General features: G+C 43.7%; 1 protein-coding gene across 4 annotated transcripts in view; it reads left to right on the top strand.

Annotated features, from left to right (window-relative positions):
* Positions 1 to 16,704, top strand: part of DLG2 (discs large MAGUK scaffold protein 2) — a 2,095,445-nt gene that overhangs the window by 1,524,722 nt on the left and 554,019 nt on the right. For all 4 annotated transcript variants that reach the window (XM_019524161.1, XM_019524158.1, XM_019524160.1 and 1 more), the window contains one exon: positions 7,632 to 7,787. In XM_019524161.1, the coding sequence (XP_019379706.1) occupies positions 7,632 to 7,787 (156 nt within the window). The remainder of the gene's footprint in view (positions 1 to 7,631; positions 7,788 to 16,704) is intronic.

Here is a 16,704-nt window from a genome sequence, read left to right as displayed (position 1 = left end):
CAGTGTATATTTGATGGTTTGTTTGAATGTCTAAGGGCATGAGCACCACAAATATTTTCACAATGAGTTAAGATAGTGTCTGAAATTACAATGTGTCAGCTACTGTCTTGTAGCTGCCTAGGTGTGTGTTCATATTCCATGGTAAATTCAAGGTAGCCTTACTCTCCCTTTAATGGAAGGGTAGACTACCTCGTATTTCCCATGAAGTAAGAGCATACACACACGAGCAGTTACTGTGGAGCAGTTGATGCACTGTAGTCATGTCTCAATTCACCCGACAGAAACTTGTTTAAATGTCCATACCCTACAAGCCCACTTTGATTCCACCTATTAGATGAATGATTTTCAACTAGGGTGATGTGAAGGTGACCCTTATTTCCTAGCACTAGCTCTATGACTGCAGAGCTCAGGCTGGGATATAAGGATCTCCCAGCCTGAGCCCCACAACTTCAGAGCTCAGGCTAGGAGATAAGGGTCTCCCAGCACCCACTCCCCGATGGTGATCTGGGAGCAGGGGGCTTGGAGCTCCTTGCTGCCGGAGCAGGGGGACATAGTCCCCACCCGGGCTCCTGTGGTGGAGCCTGCCTCAGAAGCAGGTGGCTCCCAGGGGTAGGGAGATATCTCCCGCTTCCTGGTGGATGACAGACCAGGAAGAGATTTTGATCCCGGTTGGGTATCTACATGAGCTGTACAGCACCATTACCAATCCCGAGTAAATTTGCTACTTGCATTTGCAGGTAGGAGAATTACTCAGGATTAGGGAGGTTACCCCCAACTAAGTATGTGCACGTGTAGAGACACATGCTTACTTCACAGTAAACTATGCTAATGCAAAGTTAAGCATCTCACCCAGAGTTACAAAAAGCAGTGAGGAGGAGGAAGAGGAACCTATTGTAACAATTGTTTTTCCAGGACTCAAACAGGATTTCGGCCCTTTGTAGATGAATTTAGGACTTAGTAGACATCAGTGCCTAATAGGTGGGATAGGATCATGGCCTAAGTGCATAACCTCTTTTATTTGCTGGCTTGTTATAAGTTAACATTAACGTTGAACAGGTTGAGAGGAAAATGCAGTCCAAAATGTTTGCTTGTGTTTTCTCCCATATAATTTGTTTACTCAGATGGATAAAAACAGGCGTGTATTTGTCTTAATCCTGATAAAACTTCTAAATCTGGCAGCTGTTACCTCTTTGAAAATGTTTTGATTGTGGATAAAGTAAGGTGAATAACTCCTCAAACGGTATACATCCATCTTTTATATTTTTAATGCTGCTAAACAAGCCATTGCACATATTTACATTCATTTAAAAAATTAATGCATCATAACACAAGCTGTTAGCATTTGTTTTCAAACTCCTTATAATTTTTTTTTTATTCTGAATGAAGGTTTAAGTTCTCTTGATTTTATTTTTCAGACCAGTGCTTTGCAAATTAGTCCTAAACCGCTATCTTGGTATACAGACTTCCCTCACTTTATGCGGGTTCTGTACATGCAAATTCGCTCTTACGCGATGGCCCTTTTTACACCAAAAATTTTGTTATATGTAAGGTAAATTCACTCTTATGCAATCAGTGTGGTGGAAGCCTGCAGTCAGCTGCTTTGTGCAATGAACTGTGGGAGTGATGCCATAGGCGGAGGAAGAAAAAATTATTTGGGGAGGCTGAGCTGGGTGAACGTGCCCTGGGCAGGCTGCAGCGTCAGCCCTGGCAGCCTGGCCTGGTCTGGCCCCATCAGTGCAGCACCGGGGAGCTGTGAGCCATGAAGCCGCCTGGCAGCAGCACCCATGACTGCCACTCAGGGTAGCTGGTGCCCATACTTATGGAGCTGCGGCTGCTCCGGGAGCGGTGCAACGCCATGTCAGTACAGTCAAGGTCTTGGAACGTATCCCTATTTGTTACATTGCAAAGTGGGTTCCCTTTATGCAAATTCAAGTTATGTGCCGTTTTCCAGAAATGCATGCACAGCATAAAACGAGGGACACCTGTACTGTCCTTCTTGCCTATCTTGTAACAGACAGGAGCTCTTTCTCTGCCATAGCATTGAAAAAGAGGGGAAGAGAATATGAAATGATCAGACTCTTTAACTTGGAAGTCCATTCTCCTCTTGCCCAATTAAGGAAGCTGTGAATGTCATGACAAGATGGTAATGTTAAAACACTTCCCCCCCTTCACCCCAAAATAAACTATTCAACAGAGATGAGAGTGGCCTTCTTAACTTCCTTCTTATACAGTACTACTTCTGGCTTCCTGTAAAGAGGTACTGTAATGTCACAGAAGAAGTGGGATAAGAGGATGTCTGAGAGGAAATGGATTATTATATAGTGGTGTAGAACTCACCAGCACCTAGTCTGATACCAGCACATCTTATAGATGAAGCACATGTTTCGATACCCTGGCTTGTTTATTTGTTCAGTAATACTTTTTATTTCTAATTCATCATGTTTTGCATTATTTGCCCCAACTTTCAGTGTTCTGGATTTCTGCTATTTAATTTTTTATTTACAGATAATACCTCAGGTCAAATAAGTCTAGACTGGTATATTCATGTCCCTAATCCTTAAGTTCTTCATGCCACAAGTTTTTGTGCTAGTTGCTTCACTTCAAGGTACAGGTAATGCAAGTAGGGGCTAGCCAGGAAGCTGCCAATGCTGTGAATATGCAGTAAATGACAAGAGTGAATTTTACCATGGGCTTTAACAAACCAGTTCAGCGTAGCGTTTATAGTGACTACGAAGGGTTACCATCTGATGGCAAATGGATGATTCTGATGATTTCCATCCAGTTCCTTAAGCACAGATATGCTTATTACAAGAAAAAACTGTCCTAGTTTATATTCTCAGAAGAGACCAAGTCTTGATAAGGCAAATAAGTGAGAACTTCTTTCCCACCTATGCAACTCCGGGTTATGGATGGCATGGCATGTTGCAGGCCAACTCACATCATCGATGTTCATGATCTACCTGTGAATAAAGGACATGATGTTCCAGTGCTGTGAGCTGAGCACTCTTTAGGAGCATTATATCTATTCAAAAAGGTTCATTAAGTACATGCCAATTTCCTGTAATCCTGCCTGCCGCAGCAGTGTGACTTCACTGAATTCCTTCGGAGGAAAAAGGAACATTTTAAAAAATCACTAACATGGTCTGGTTTTACAAGATGTGTGACTCATTCCTAGAGGTTTTATGGAAGCCACTGAGTGCATTCAGATGCCAAGGTGGTAAGTGTGACTTCAGTGGCTAGGTAGATGAAATTGCACTGGAAATCTGTTTTCACTGTGTTTGGCTCCAACAGTTTGCAGATTTTGATTTAACACATCATTCACTACATCCCTACTCATCTTCATGGCATGATCTGTGACCCAGAAAAAGAAGTGATGGTCACCCATTTTTGTGACCCAGCGTAATTTCAAGCATTCAGAATAAATTCACAAGGTTCATATATGATTATTTCTTGAGCTTATTATCTTTATACTTATAACTGTAAGGAAAATAAGGTAAGGAAATAAAATCATTAATGTTGCACAGATGTTCCTGCTGGGAGTCTGGACAAAAGGCACTCATACTTCATCAGAGTGATTGCTAGTTCTCAGTTGTTTTAATCAGTTAACAAGTTAATCACAAGCCAAGTCTTAAGACAAAGAGAACTCTGTAATCATTTTTTTAAATTTTTCTCTTCCAGAAACAAAACTCTTTCAAAATCAACACTATAGACTGCTTAAATTTGATATTTGTATTCTATTTCATAGATGGTTCTGGAACAAAATTCAACTTTGGAGGAGTAAGAGGCTGTATGACAGGCTAAAATAAAATCCTAATATAGATGCTATATCTCCAGATATCGCAGAGAGTAATTGATTTGTAGAAGGTAAATTATTAAAATCATCCCCAAACATCTGTAAAATATAAAGAGAAAAACAATCTTTGCTTTCCTTAAAGACGTTTTGTGGTGGGATTGGAAGGATTCAGTGGTGACAATTCTGCTATTTACATACTCGGTCACTTTGAATGTTAAACTAGCAATCTGGCACACGTACATTTTTCACTAGACTAGCTTTGGCAAGAGTTTTTAAAACCAAATGCAAGGCTGCATACAAAAAGGATTAGTTGTATTTATTGAGACAAATCTTTAAATAAGAAAACACCAAACCTCCAAATCAAAGGACAACAGGGAATCCTGTGCTATGTCAGTGGCCAAGGTTGGTCCATTTTAATCACTCTAATAAATTCTGTGCAAATTCTGATGTTACTATAATAACATTCTGTCATCTATGCATAATTATAGCAAAAGAATTGTGTTGTTAGTGTTTCACAGTATTACCAGAAGAACAAAAACAACTTAAACAAACTGCTGCAGTGGGCAGAAGGTGCAGGGAACTCTCAGGGCTGCTTTAGCAGTCCCACTGGCACAAGGGGTAGTGTCCCCAGGTACCAATTGGTTGTGCCGCAGAAGCTCCTGAGAAGTGAGTAGCCCTGAGCCCTAAGGTGCTGGCCCCAGCGTCCAGCTCCCCCTGGCTGCAGTTCTGGGAGGAGCCAGGCAGGATTATTTTGCCCCAAGTGGCACAATTTGTTCCAAACCAAAGTGCATGTCTGGGCACATGCACTGAGGCAAAAAGTCCTGGCTCAAATTTGTGCCACTTCTATTTGAGCTGCTGCAAGCGCACGTGCCTGCACGCATGGACGCACCCCTTGATGCCTTGAGAAAGGTTTAATTATTTGGCTGGCTATTTCCCTCTCTTAGCTTGCTGTGTACTTAGACATTGTTGCACAGGTTGGATCTTCTGACTGATCCATGAAGAAAAGCACCAAACAGTTCATAGTCCTTAAGCTATGTCCATACTTACCTGCTTCAGCTAGAACAAACTTGTGGCAACAAGCAGCAGCTGCCACCAAACTGTGGGTGGTGCTGGCAGTCCTATATGCTTCCACTCTGTAGCTTCACTGGCAGAGGAGGAAGTGCATTCTGGAAAGGCACTAGCTGCTGAATGTACCATGGCAGCCAGATGGAGGCATTGCAGGACCTACCGGTAGCATCAGCCAGGGGCTGGATGGCAGAGGCAGCATAACACATGCAGTGGCTCTGCTGGCAGAAAAGAGAGTTCTGCTGTTGAAGAGAGCCCTTCAGGCTGAACACACACAAAGTTTTGCAAGAGTAGAAGTGAAGTGATTGAATTTTCCTGCAATCATGCCTGTGTCAGCAGGTAGGGCTGCAGGGTCCAGATTAAATGAGGATGCACTGTTTCAGGGAATGTTCTGGGAGTCCTTTACTGGCAGGCTGGAGTCTGACTGGTATTCAAAGCTGCTCCCTCAGCTGAGGGGTGAGTACTGCCTTGTCCCAGGGGTGAATCCCTCCACTAGTGCAGTTGACAGTGCCATAGTGGGGGGCGAGTGGGCTGACCACTTTGGGCATCGAAGTGAAGGAGTGCCAACAGGTGCTGCCCAGCTGGGGTGGGGTGTGGGATGGAGCCGCAAATGGCTCTTTGTGGAGGGGAGAGGAGGGCATGGGGATGGGGGAGAGGGCAGCTCCTGCTGCTATGTACACTCCCAGGCAAGCGTGTGCCCCCCCGGATCTGTGTGCGGGGCAAGGGCAGGCTGCTACTGTGGGCTTTGCCCTGGGCACCAAACTTCCTTGCCACGGCACTGGCAGTTGGCCTCTGGACAGCACTCACCCTCTGGGTCAGCAGGGCTGCACGGGTACAGCAGGAGATTTACCAGTGTTTAGACACAGTAGGGTTGTAGTATCTGGCTATTTATTCAGTATTGAACTTTCAGGGGTTGCTAATTAACTCAGAATATCTGTATTTACCATAGTTCAAGCAGGATTTGTCAAAACTGGAATCAGAAAACAGTGTACATAACTCTTCATTGTTTCAACAGTATCTTAATTGATTTGTCCACGCATGTGGAGGGGGGTGTGTGTGTGTGTATAATGTCACTATCAAGGAGGGGTGTATGTTGATGCACCTTGCCCAGAGGTCCTCCTGGAAGTTTTATTTTATGGAGTCCAGGGCCGTGTTGTTTTCATAAAGTATCTTTGCCTCATCTGTGAATTTCAGGAAAAGAAAATAAATGCCTTTCTGCTGAATAATAAACTTCACATTCTTTTAAGTGGAAATGCATGCAACACATTATGGATAAGGTGCTGAAAGTTGTGCATGAGTTACCTTCCTTTTTTTTATATGTATATATAGGTATCTAGATATATTTATATATAGACTAAAAAGTGCCCATCAAGAATGATGTGCCGGCAGTGGGCACGGAGCGCCACCACCCACTACCCGCGTGGCCGCTGCTCCACAGCCAGCCACGTGCATCCCCCCACACCTGATACACACCCACATACACCCAGCTACAGGCCACACCCACCCAGCCACACACCCACCCAACTACACACTGCACACACACTCCCAGCCACACATGGCACACAGCCACATGCCATACACACACGCAGCTATACACCACATGCCATGCGCAGCACCCACCCAGCCACATGCCGCACCAACCCAGTCATACCCAGCTACACACCCACCCAACCACATACCGCATGCACACATCCAGCCACGTGCCACACGCCACACATGGACAGCCAGCCACATGCCACACACCCACCCAGCCACATGCCACACACACCCAGGCACATGCCACACACACACACAGACACACACACACCACCCACCCACCCAGCGCCACGAAGCCCAGGGGGCGATGCAGGCCCCCCACCTCCTGGCCCCCTGCAGTGTGCGCAGTGGCGGGAGCCACCTGCCCCTGAGCCTGGAGGAGCTGCTGAGTTCCCCTGGTGCCACAGCTCGGCCCAGCCTGAGCACAGCCCACACCCTGCCAGGCACAGCCTCAGCCCCAGTCTCCCTGGCCCTTCCAGTGGCAGCAGCAGGCCGCTGTGACCCCCCTTCCCTTCCTGCCCCCCATGCCCGCTCCCCATGCGGCACCCTGTGGCCGCGCCTCATCCCCCCCCTGCCCAGAGCGCCCCACACCCACTCCCTGTAGCACCCTGCGGCCACGTGCCAGGCCCCACCACATGCCCTGCCCCCACATGGCCCTGCCCCTCTGCAGGGCTGCAAGCCACGACTCTCACCTCTCCTTGCCTAGTCCCCACCGCCTCCACCTATGTGTCTATCTATCAGTAAGTCTGCAGGCAGCGCATGCACAGTTGGCCCAGAGCGTTATGGACAGGCAGACGCACAGCAGGAAGTGCTACGGCTTTTATTATACTAGAATATCTATTTAATGTTAACACATCTATATATATATGGTTCTGGTAGCAATATGTAAAAAAAATTATAAATATGCTCAACTTATAACAGCAGATCACTTGGGGAAATGAATCATTGGGCTCCAGAGGGAAAGTTGCACTCTTTCAGTTAGAGTGCACAATAAATAAGTACATTTTGATAGCACAACTGAATTGCTTGTGTATCCTTTATGCAACTATCTTCTATTCAATGGTACTGGAAAACAGAGTTCTTATTTATGAGCTAGTAGTACTCTGTACTTGTCTGTACTGAAATGTTTTTGACAGCTTTTTCTTCGCATGCTTTTAAATTCTGATGGCTGTGTTCTTTGTCTGTTCTTGGCCCTTAATGCACAACTAATCTTTTACTCTTGTCTCTGTATCACCAGGCCTCCTGAACCTGTTTACAGCACTGTGAACAAACTGTGTGATAAGCCACCTTCTCCTAGGCACTATTCCCCTGTCGAATGTGACAAAAGCTTCCTTCTTTCAGCTCCCTACCCCCACTACCACGTAGGCCTGCTCCCTGACTCTGAGATCACCAGGTACTGCATGCGCTTTTTTCTCACTTCCTTTATTATAATGCATGAGCATCAGTAGTTATAGAGTAATCCCAGCCTCCCTAATGTTCCCTCTCCTAAGGCTTGGGCTTGTCTTTAACCTGGCTTTCACCTCCGCAGCACTGTCCATTGGGAAACGCATAGTACCTCAGTATAATGCTAGGGTTACCAAAAAAAAGTGGTGAATACAAGCAGTTTAAATCCGTAGGAATGGCTCTCTCAAGTGCTTCACATTAAATACATTTCATGCCATAACCGAACTCTGCATTTCTTTTACTTCAGAAATGATTAAGAATTCACCGTCAGTTGTAACAGTGCAAGCTGATGCCATAAATTAAGCTCTCTTCAGCTGATGTATTTTGTTTTATCTGATGGGTACATCCTGAGATCATTTAAGGAATGTTAACAAAGAGTAATCGCTTCCCCAGCCAAATACTGGCTCAATGTGTCCCTGAAATATCGCATCCCTGAGGATGGCAGCATAATGACAAGAGATGATGAAACTATGGAAACTGAAAGGAGTTGTGTGCTTACCGTTGCCTTATTACAAATGGTTAATCAGTGAAAATTTCCTTAGGCCAAAGTGTTCTTTGTAAGTATTTTTCAAAATGATTAGTTAACTGTTTTCAGCTATAATAATTAGGGACCTCCTGAAATCACAATTTCACAGATTTTATGGAAGATATGAAATTTGGCATTGCCCATAAAATCAGGCAACATCTGCAGAATCCACAAAAAAAAGGGAAAAAAAGAAAGAAAACTTACTGAAAGTAAAATACTGGCCATCCTCATGGCACTGCTGTCCAGCTGCACAGCCCACCACGGGGGAAGAGGGGAGACATGAGTGACTGGTGCCTCCTGAGCCTGGGGGGGCACCCGCAGAAGCCAGTGGCAGGGACGCAGCTGGCGAGCAGCCGCAGATGCTGGTGGGAGGAGTGGGGATGGCCCCGTCAGGCGGGGCATGTGCCCTCCCATGCCACCATATCAGTCGCCTATGGGGGGAGACGAAGCTGCCAGCATACAGGGGAGTCCAAAATAGTTGCTGTCCCCACCCTTCAGTGATGACTGGCTGAATGGACTGCCTGTCATGCGGCCATGTCCTTCTCCGCCAATCAATGGTGAGGGGTGAAGCTGCGTGATGGACAGTCCTTGCAGACAGACAGCAGCGAGAGGCAGGGCCACCAGGGCCCCTTGGTTGTTCACAGGTCGGGGGAGGCCTTGGCTATGATAAGCCCTTGAAAATGGCATCCAGCCACGCGAAACCACCTAGCTGCCTCTTCAAGATGGGTAATGATAATCGAACACACAAAGAGTTTAGGAGGATAAAATTTAAGGTTAGATTTTCAAAAGTGAATAGTGATTTGGAGCATTTCTGTTTGGCTGCTGAACTGGAAGGGGTCCGGAAAGGGCCTGATTCTCAGAAAGTACTGATCAGATCACCAGCTGCCTGAAAACCGCTCCTCTAAAGCATCACTTGAAATCACTGGTTCCTTTTGAAAATTTACTCTTATTTGCTGGTCTAAAGACAATTTTTTTACAAGCCCATACTGCAAATCTAAAATAACTGAAATATGTCCAGTAGAAGTGAAACCTGTCAGCAACAAAGTTTAGAAAGGAGTTTGAGGAAACAGAGCAACTGATCATTAATTTCTGATTATCACTCGAGAAGGAACAAATAGGCTTATGGGTGATATCACAGGAAACAGGGACAATGTTCTGTATTTAGATGGCTGTTTTGTGATAAGCTTTAGAATAATAGAAGTTGGGCAGAATATGACAGGTAACCAATATCACGTTTGGCAAAGTGGACACAGTGGCTGCAGCATAATATGTGTTTCAAATAGTCGCTTATAAATCAAATACATAGTAAAAAGTTATAAGGAGAAAGGCTCTTTTCTTTAACTTCAGTTTAATTAACATTTTGCTACTTCATAGTAAATTATCAGTCTGGAAAGTACGGATGCAGCACTTATCCTTAGGAACAGGCTGGCATAATGATGAATGCAGAATATATCTTGGGTAATTCTAGGATTTTTGGTACCTTCAAACAAATCCCTCTTTTTTCCTTTAATTTTCTTCTTAAGTCTCTCCCTTCAGCAATCAAATACATTTTGGCTGTCTATCACTTAATAATAGCTGATTTTATACATTTACATTAAAAAGGCAAAAACAGTTACAGAAATGCCTGGAGCCATCAGCAATCCACAAGTTACATAACACATAATGTATGTACCCAGATGGTCTTAATATAATTACTCTAATACTTCCTTCGTTCTTCCTTCCTGTTGCTTCACCCTTGTTTGGTATGCATGTTTCTTGCAACTTTTATCAATGTAGATTTTGAACTCTTCTGAGATAGGGGCCATTTTTGTTGTGCATTTGTACGGTACCTCACATGGGGGTCTGGCGCATAGCTGGGGCTCTTAGGTGCTTTTGCAATACAAATAATACATAGAATAAATATTTGGAGTAGAGCCCAGGAGCCTTGACTTATAATCTACTGCCCTCCCCGTGAAGGATCTCTGGTGCTAACATTCCAGTAAAGTAATCCTAAATGTTAGAGCAATATCTGTGGACCAAACATTATCCTTAATAAGCTGGGCTGAAATGATAAATACAATCATATTTACAGTTTTTTCTATAGAGCAACCTTTAGAAACAGATTGTTAAGGATAAAGCACTAGCAGAGTGCAAAGAGAGAAGATGAGCAGAATTATTAAAGTGGAAAGTCAATAGGTGAATTAATGTCAGACAGTAACAGGAAAAGAACAGCAAGATGTAGGAAAACAGATGTGAAAGGCATTGCAGTGCTGTTAAGTATTAATTTAAAGGAGAATAAGCAATAAGCTAATAAAATCACCATGACCAAATATAGTAAGAACATACAATACCTGTCAGGTAACAGGAAGAATATTAGGGTGAAAGTTTCTAAGATGTACCTAGAACTGCAGGAGGCCTGGTTTACTGTTGCTCTAATGTAACAGTCTACACGAATATGAAGTGTAAAACATCGGCATTTTGGTTAATGACATTTTTCACTAGTAGAGATGAACTTCGCAAGAAACAGGACATGATGAATCAGTCCCTGAATATCTGAACACTCCTACATACAGCACATTAAAATGGATTCCTTCCAAGTCCTGACCAAAAAACAGGAATATGTTCTTTCTTACATAGAGATTTAAATCTGCAAAACTAATAATGCCTTTGTGAGTGGAAGTAGACAGCAAAATAGTCCATCAGAATCCTACATCACTGTTTTCCGGCCATAAAGAGAAAGGACACCGAGCTAGAAAATGGGACAGAAGGACTCCAAGAGAAGCTGTGGGCTGGGAGAGGTTCTTCCTCAGCTTGGGTTTTTTGAGAACCCGATCCCACTGCAGGATTTGTGAGTAATATGCTACCTTTAATTGGACCAACTTATATAGTTGGGAGATAAAGGAAACACGCTTTTGGGCTTCAAATACCCTTTACTGGGTTTGGAAAGAAACTCAGGCTTAATATGGCTTAGAGCAATTACTTCTGGTTTTGCCTAATTATGCTACTGAATTGAATCACCTCAAAGGAAAGTTGTCACCTCTGAAGCAAAGAAAAGTTAGCCGAGAGAGGTGAAGAGTAGGTTATAACATACCACAAAATTAATGTGATGGTTAAAACCATGGTTTTTTGGGTGTCTCAGAGTTACGAATTTTTGTTCCAGGCCTATCTGCTGAAGGTATTTTGTAGACTTCCCTGGAGGACGAGGATGGTGAAGTCTGAGATAGAACGGTTGTTTTGTGAAAAGTGTTTTCCCACTGGTAATAGAGCATTTTGTCCTATGCCACTTTTCTGTGGAAGTTTATTCTGGAGCACAGTGGTGTCTTGGTTTCATGCATATAGTTCCCAAGACAGCATTAGGTATATTGAATGAGGTCCATCATATATTATAATCGGCATGTTCAGGATTCATGAATCGTGATGCTTTTGTTGTGAGGAGTGTAGATCAGACTGTTGGTGGAGATGAATTGGCTTTTCCTGTTTTGGCAAGGTCCAGTTCCTTCCTGTTGTTAGTCACTGAAACTTTTCTTGTGATGATGAGTTTTTGGTGAGGCGGGGGACAGTGTAAATGCTTATTTGAGGAAACTTCTTTCAAAGTGCAAAAGTCTTTGAATGTAGGTAAAATTGTAAGAGAGCTCATCAAATAGATTGTAGTGTGGGATTGGATGTGACGACCAGAGGCGAGCAGCCTGGATGCAGGGTCCTTTTTGTTTAGTAGTAGGTATATTGTTCTTTGATTTCTTTTTGGTGGCTATTTGATCATGGCAGGCTGTTAGCTACAGGCAGCTGCTCCTCTTTGCTAATGAAAGGGCACAAAGACGAAGGGCACTCTCTCTAGGGTGGAACAGGTGGGCAATCTGATCTGCTTTTTTTTCATTAGGTTAGGCGCTTCTGGAAATAAAGCTTCATGTGCTGTGAGCTAGGTGCTCAGCAGGGATCCTGGTTTTCTCTGATAAAAAACAAACAAACAACCAATTTTCAGATTAGTGGTGTTTCATTTTAATCACGGAAAAATGTGGATTGTGGGTTACTTTTTTAAATCTGAAAATTGCGGATTTTTTTTTTTTATCAAAGAAAACCAGCATCACTGGTGCTCAGTTAGTCTAAATCAGAGCTCCTAGGAGTTGTAGTTGGCACCAGTTCAGAGTTGTCCTTGTTGACACCAGTTGGGAATTTTCCTCCCTCTATTGTTTTGCCTTCTGTTTAGTTTGTTGGAATAGCTGGGCCTCAGGCATTTGGTGTCCAGAAATCAAAAATACAGATTTGGTACGATTGAATTATACTTATTTGAGGGTGTGGCACAATGCTTCCCTTGTGGATATAACCATGCTAGCTCTAAGTGAACTGGGATGTCTACACAGCATAGTGCTGTGCTCTGAAGAGGGGCCAGCTTGGTTTTTGGAATGAGTAAAGCCATGTAGACAGAGCTAATGAACTTGGTCAACGCCCCAAACTTAACACAACTATACTGCTTTCAGCTGTGGAGCTAGCCCATTCAGAGCTAGTGCTGCATTGCAATGTGTAGGTGTAGCCCAAGAGACCTGTGTTAGATGAGATTTTCCTTCTCTACTCTACTGATTTGTGAAAAGCCAGGGCCTACCATCAGCATGTTTAACCAAATCAGTTGTTTCAGCTCCTATTTCAACTGCAAAGAGAATGCTAAACATTACCAAACTGAGAACACTTCACTCTCCATTCTGACTGAGAGGTGATTACTGTAATTTGCCCTTTCCTCCGCACATGGAAGTTTGTGTGGACAGACAACCTGGCATCTGTGATAATTACAAGTGCTGTGATATTTCATGTAGGTTTCTTGTTGAAAAAAAAATACCTTTAGGATGCAAAATACAGCACAATCTCATTATAATGAACCCCCATCAGACAGGAAGAAAAGTTCATTAAGAAAGGTGCTCACTAAAACAGTCAATTTGTCAACTTGGTACATCATAATAATGAAACAGAAATCAATTCTTGCAGTCTTAGTCATTAAAAGGAGGAGTGGTGCCGTATGCAGTGGTACAGTAGCTGAAATCTGTTCTACATTTTCCCAGGAAAGGAATAACAACCCATCCAAGGGTTGCTGCCTCTTGGAACGACTTTAAAGCATCTCAGACAAAGGTCCAGATCTGAGAAGTTGTCAATATACACGGAGGGCCACAGATCTTAAAAGAATGTAGCTTACATTTGGGCGCTAAAGTGATTAGAGTCTCAAAATAACTTCCTATGTTATGGCCATGCTTTCACAATGGGGGCTAAGGATTTCTGAAAATCAAGCTCTTATTTTGAGATGAGACCCAGCCCCTTTACAAAACCCATCTAGCCCTGATTGTGCCTGCTGAGTACCCCTCAGTGGAATACAAAACCTGACCCAAAGGGCAGAGGTCCTAATCCTTTGCTGTGGAATATCTACCTCCACTAGTTGGAGATTGCAAATTTTGTCAACAATCTTTGCCTAGAGATTGACAGAGGATATTGTGCCCTGCTGATCTTACTAGATCTTCAGCAGCCTTTGATGCAGTTAGGTGTGAGATGTTGCTAAAGTGGTTACATGACCTGGTGGTCATCCCTTGACCTTGCGATCCCTTTGGGAAATGTCCTGCAGCCTCTATTTTGTTCTATTTGTAAATGAGTCCACTGGGACTGTGCAGAGATTTCCAGAGACATGCCATCAGTATGCTGATGACGCCGAGCTCTACTTTGCTGTCTCATCTGACCCAGGCTCTGCAGTCCTCTCTTGGTGCCTGGCTGCAGTTGGGGATTGGATGTCAGTGAAACAATTGAAACTGAATCCAGACAAGGCAGAGGTGGGGGTGGTGGGTAGACCACTTGATTTGTGGGGAGATTGTGATACCTATCATTGATGAAGTTGAACCTTCTCTTGTCACGCAGATTTTCAGCTTTGCCATACTCTTGGATCCCCTGCTGCACCTAGATCTTCAGGAAGTAGTGGTAACTAGGAGTGCCTTTAACCAGCTCCATCTAGTGAAAAGGCTGCAATCCTTCCTTTCAAATTCAGATGTAGCCACCACTATGCATGGCTTTGTAACCTCCTGCTTAGACTATTTCAGTGTTTTCTACATGGGGCTGCCCTTAAAGACCATCTAGAACCTGCAGCTGGTGCAAAACATGGCAGCCTACCTCCTGATAGGATTGGGTCACCAGGAGCATGTAACTCCAGGACTCCAGAGCCCACATTGGTTCCCAGTAGCTTTCCAGGTGCAATTCAAGATGCTGGTTTTGTCCTGTAAGTCCCTAGATGGTCTGGGCCTTATGTATCTAGTGAACCACCTTTTCCTTTGTGCCTCATGGCTATGCCTAAGGTCAACCAAGAGCAACTTCCTGCAAGTACCATCAGCGTGCCAGTGAAAACATGCACGCTGAGGTCACTCTCAGTAGTCGCTCCCCTACTCTCGAACTTTCTTCTTCTTGAGGCTCATCAGAGCTGCAGTGTGAACATCTTTCAAGTGCACTGGAAGACCTTGCTATTTGTGTGGGCATTTAGCAAACAAAGCTAGACTCGGACACTGTTTATGTTGACATTCCAGTTGTCTTTTAAGTTGTTTTGTTGCTCTTGTTTGTTTTTTTCTTTCTTTTTATAGGTTATTCTGTTTTTTTTTATTGTAAGCTGTCCTGGGCCTTTGTTGGGAAGGGTGGTGTATAAATCCAACAAATAAATAAAACCTATAAGTAAGCCCTCTGTGATGAGCACAGGGGTTTGAAGGCCTCACTTCCCTCACCTGACACCTCCATCCCACCAGCCTCCAAAAATAGAATCTCCCCCTTTTCCCAACCAGATACAGAGTGGCCTACCTCTCTCACATACTGTCTTAAGAAGTCCTCCCCTTTGTTTCTGTCAGTTTTAGATTTCAGCTTTGGGGTGTTTCTGGATCCTTTGTTGCAGTTGCATCTTCAGGAGGCAGCAGTGGCTAGGTAGGCCGTTCTGCATCTGGTTGGGAAAGAGGAGTCCCTATTGATTGTAATGAATTCAATGATATGGTTGTTTCATATATAAGGATGTTTCTCAGCTTCTGAGGAGTGGCTTATAGAAGGATTTGGGAGTCCTGGTGCCATAGTCCCCCATTCCAGGTGGGGAAAAAAATGGTTACTGGACCCAATCCTGAACTGATGTATTTTGGTGTTGCTTTACCACCATTCTTCCAGGTGCAAAGAGAGCTCTGTGCTAATTCAGAGCCGCTGGGAATTTCTGTTCCGTTGAAGACAGTGGGACTTCTAGCAAAGAGGAGGGGGAAATTAGAGAGAATTCAGTGGGAAAGAATGCAGGGGACTCATTTCCTGGCTTTGTTTATTATTGATGACTATGTACATGCTTAGAAAAGGTTTTTAGTGGTGAAAGAAAACCGGAGCTCACAGATGTAGCATTACATTCAGGGAGAAATAGCTCTGATTTCCAGTTATCTATCAGTAGATTTGTGTGTCTGTTAACTGCCCCTCAAACGTAGACAAATAGCTTCTACATTACTGTGCTTTTGAACTCCTGTCTTTTGAAAACTCCTTGATCTTGAATTTGCTTTGAACTCTGCTTATATTGCAGGTTTCCCTGTCCACCCTGACATCTTTTTGGTATCCTAGACACCTATTCAAGTTTTGTTCAAAGAAAGCACTGGTGTTATTGACTTCTGTGATTTTTGATCATGGGCCTTGCATTATTTCATGATTCTTCTTCAAGGCCCAGCTTATGCCACCATGCAATTACATCAGAATCTCAGCTTTCACTGACACCCTTCTAGTTCTTGTTTTCATGACAAGGAAAATGGAATTAAGGAAACAAATAAAAGAAACCCATGTAATTTTTAAATTCTCATTATTTTAAAGTAAAAATCTCCTAATTTTATAAGCCGTCCTGGTAATGAATGACTTATAGAAGCCCTCTTCGTTTGAATGTTTAGAGCTAGTGGTACATGGTCTAAGAGTTGCAGTGTAAGTCTAGGAGCTGAGAAGTCCTGAAATTAAAGTCCTTGCTCTGACTCTGGCCTGTTTCTTGCCTTTGGCAAGTTCCTCATCTTCTGTGCCTCATTTTCCCTATTTCTGAAATGAGATTAATGCCACCTATTAGGCTAGGGACAGAAATTACACATAAACTGGTATAAGGGATAGGAACATGGTTAAAATCTGTAACAACAGAAATTCAGTGCACACAAACCACGTTCAAAATGGCTGGAACTGATTTAAGATAAACCTGGATGGATGTAGCATCAGACTTACTGATTTAGGTTAAATCGGTTTATTCAACTTCTGTCCCAGAGCCCTCCAGATCCAAGTTAACTCACAACTCCCCTCCTTGCAGGGTAAGTGGGCTAGTCTTGCCCCAAGCTGTCTGCTCCAGCTGAGCAGGGAGGCATGCTCT

The sequence above is a fragment of the Gavialis gangeticus genome, unplaced genomic scaffold, assembly GCF_001723915.1.
Source record: "Gavialis gangeticus isolate Ggan-Ray unplaced genomic scaffold, GavGan_comp1, whole genome shotgun sequence".
NCBI classification, from domain to species: Eukaryota; Metazoa; Chordata; order Crocodylia; family Gavialidae; genus Gavialis; species Gavialis gangeticus.
Note: the sequence above shows the minus strand (reverse complement) of the source record. Positions and strands in the feature narration are given on the sequence as shown.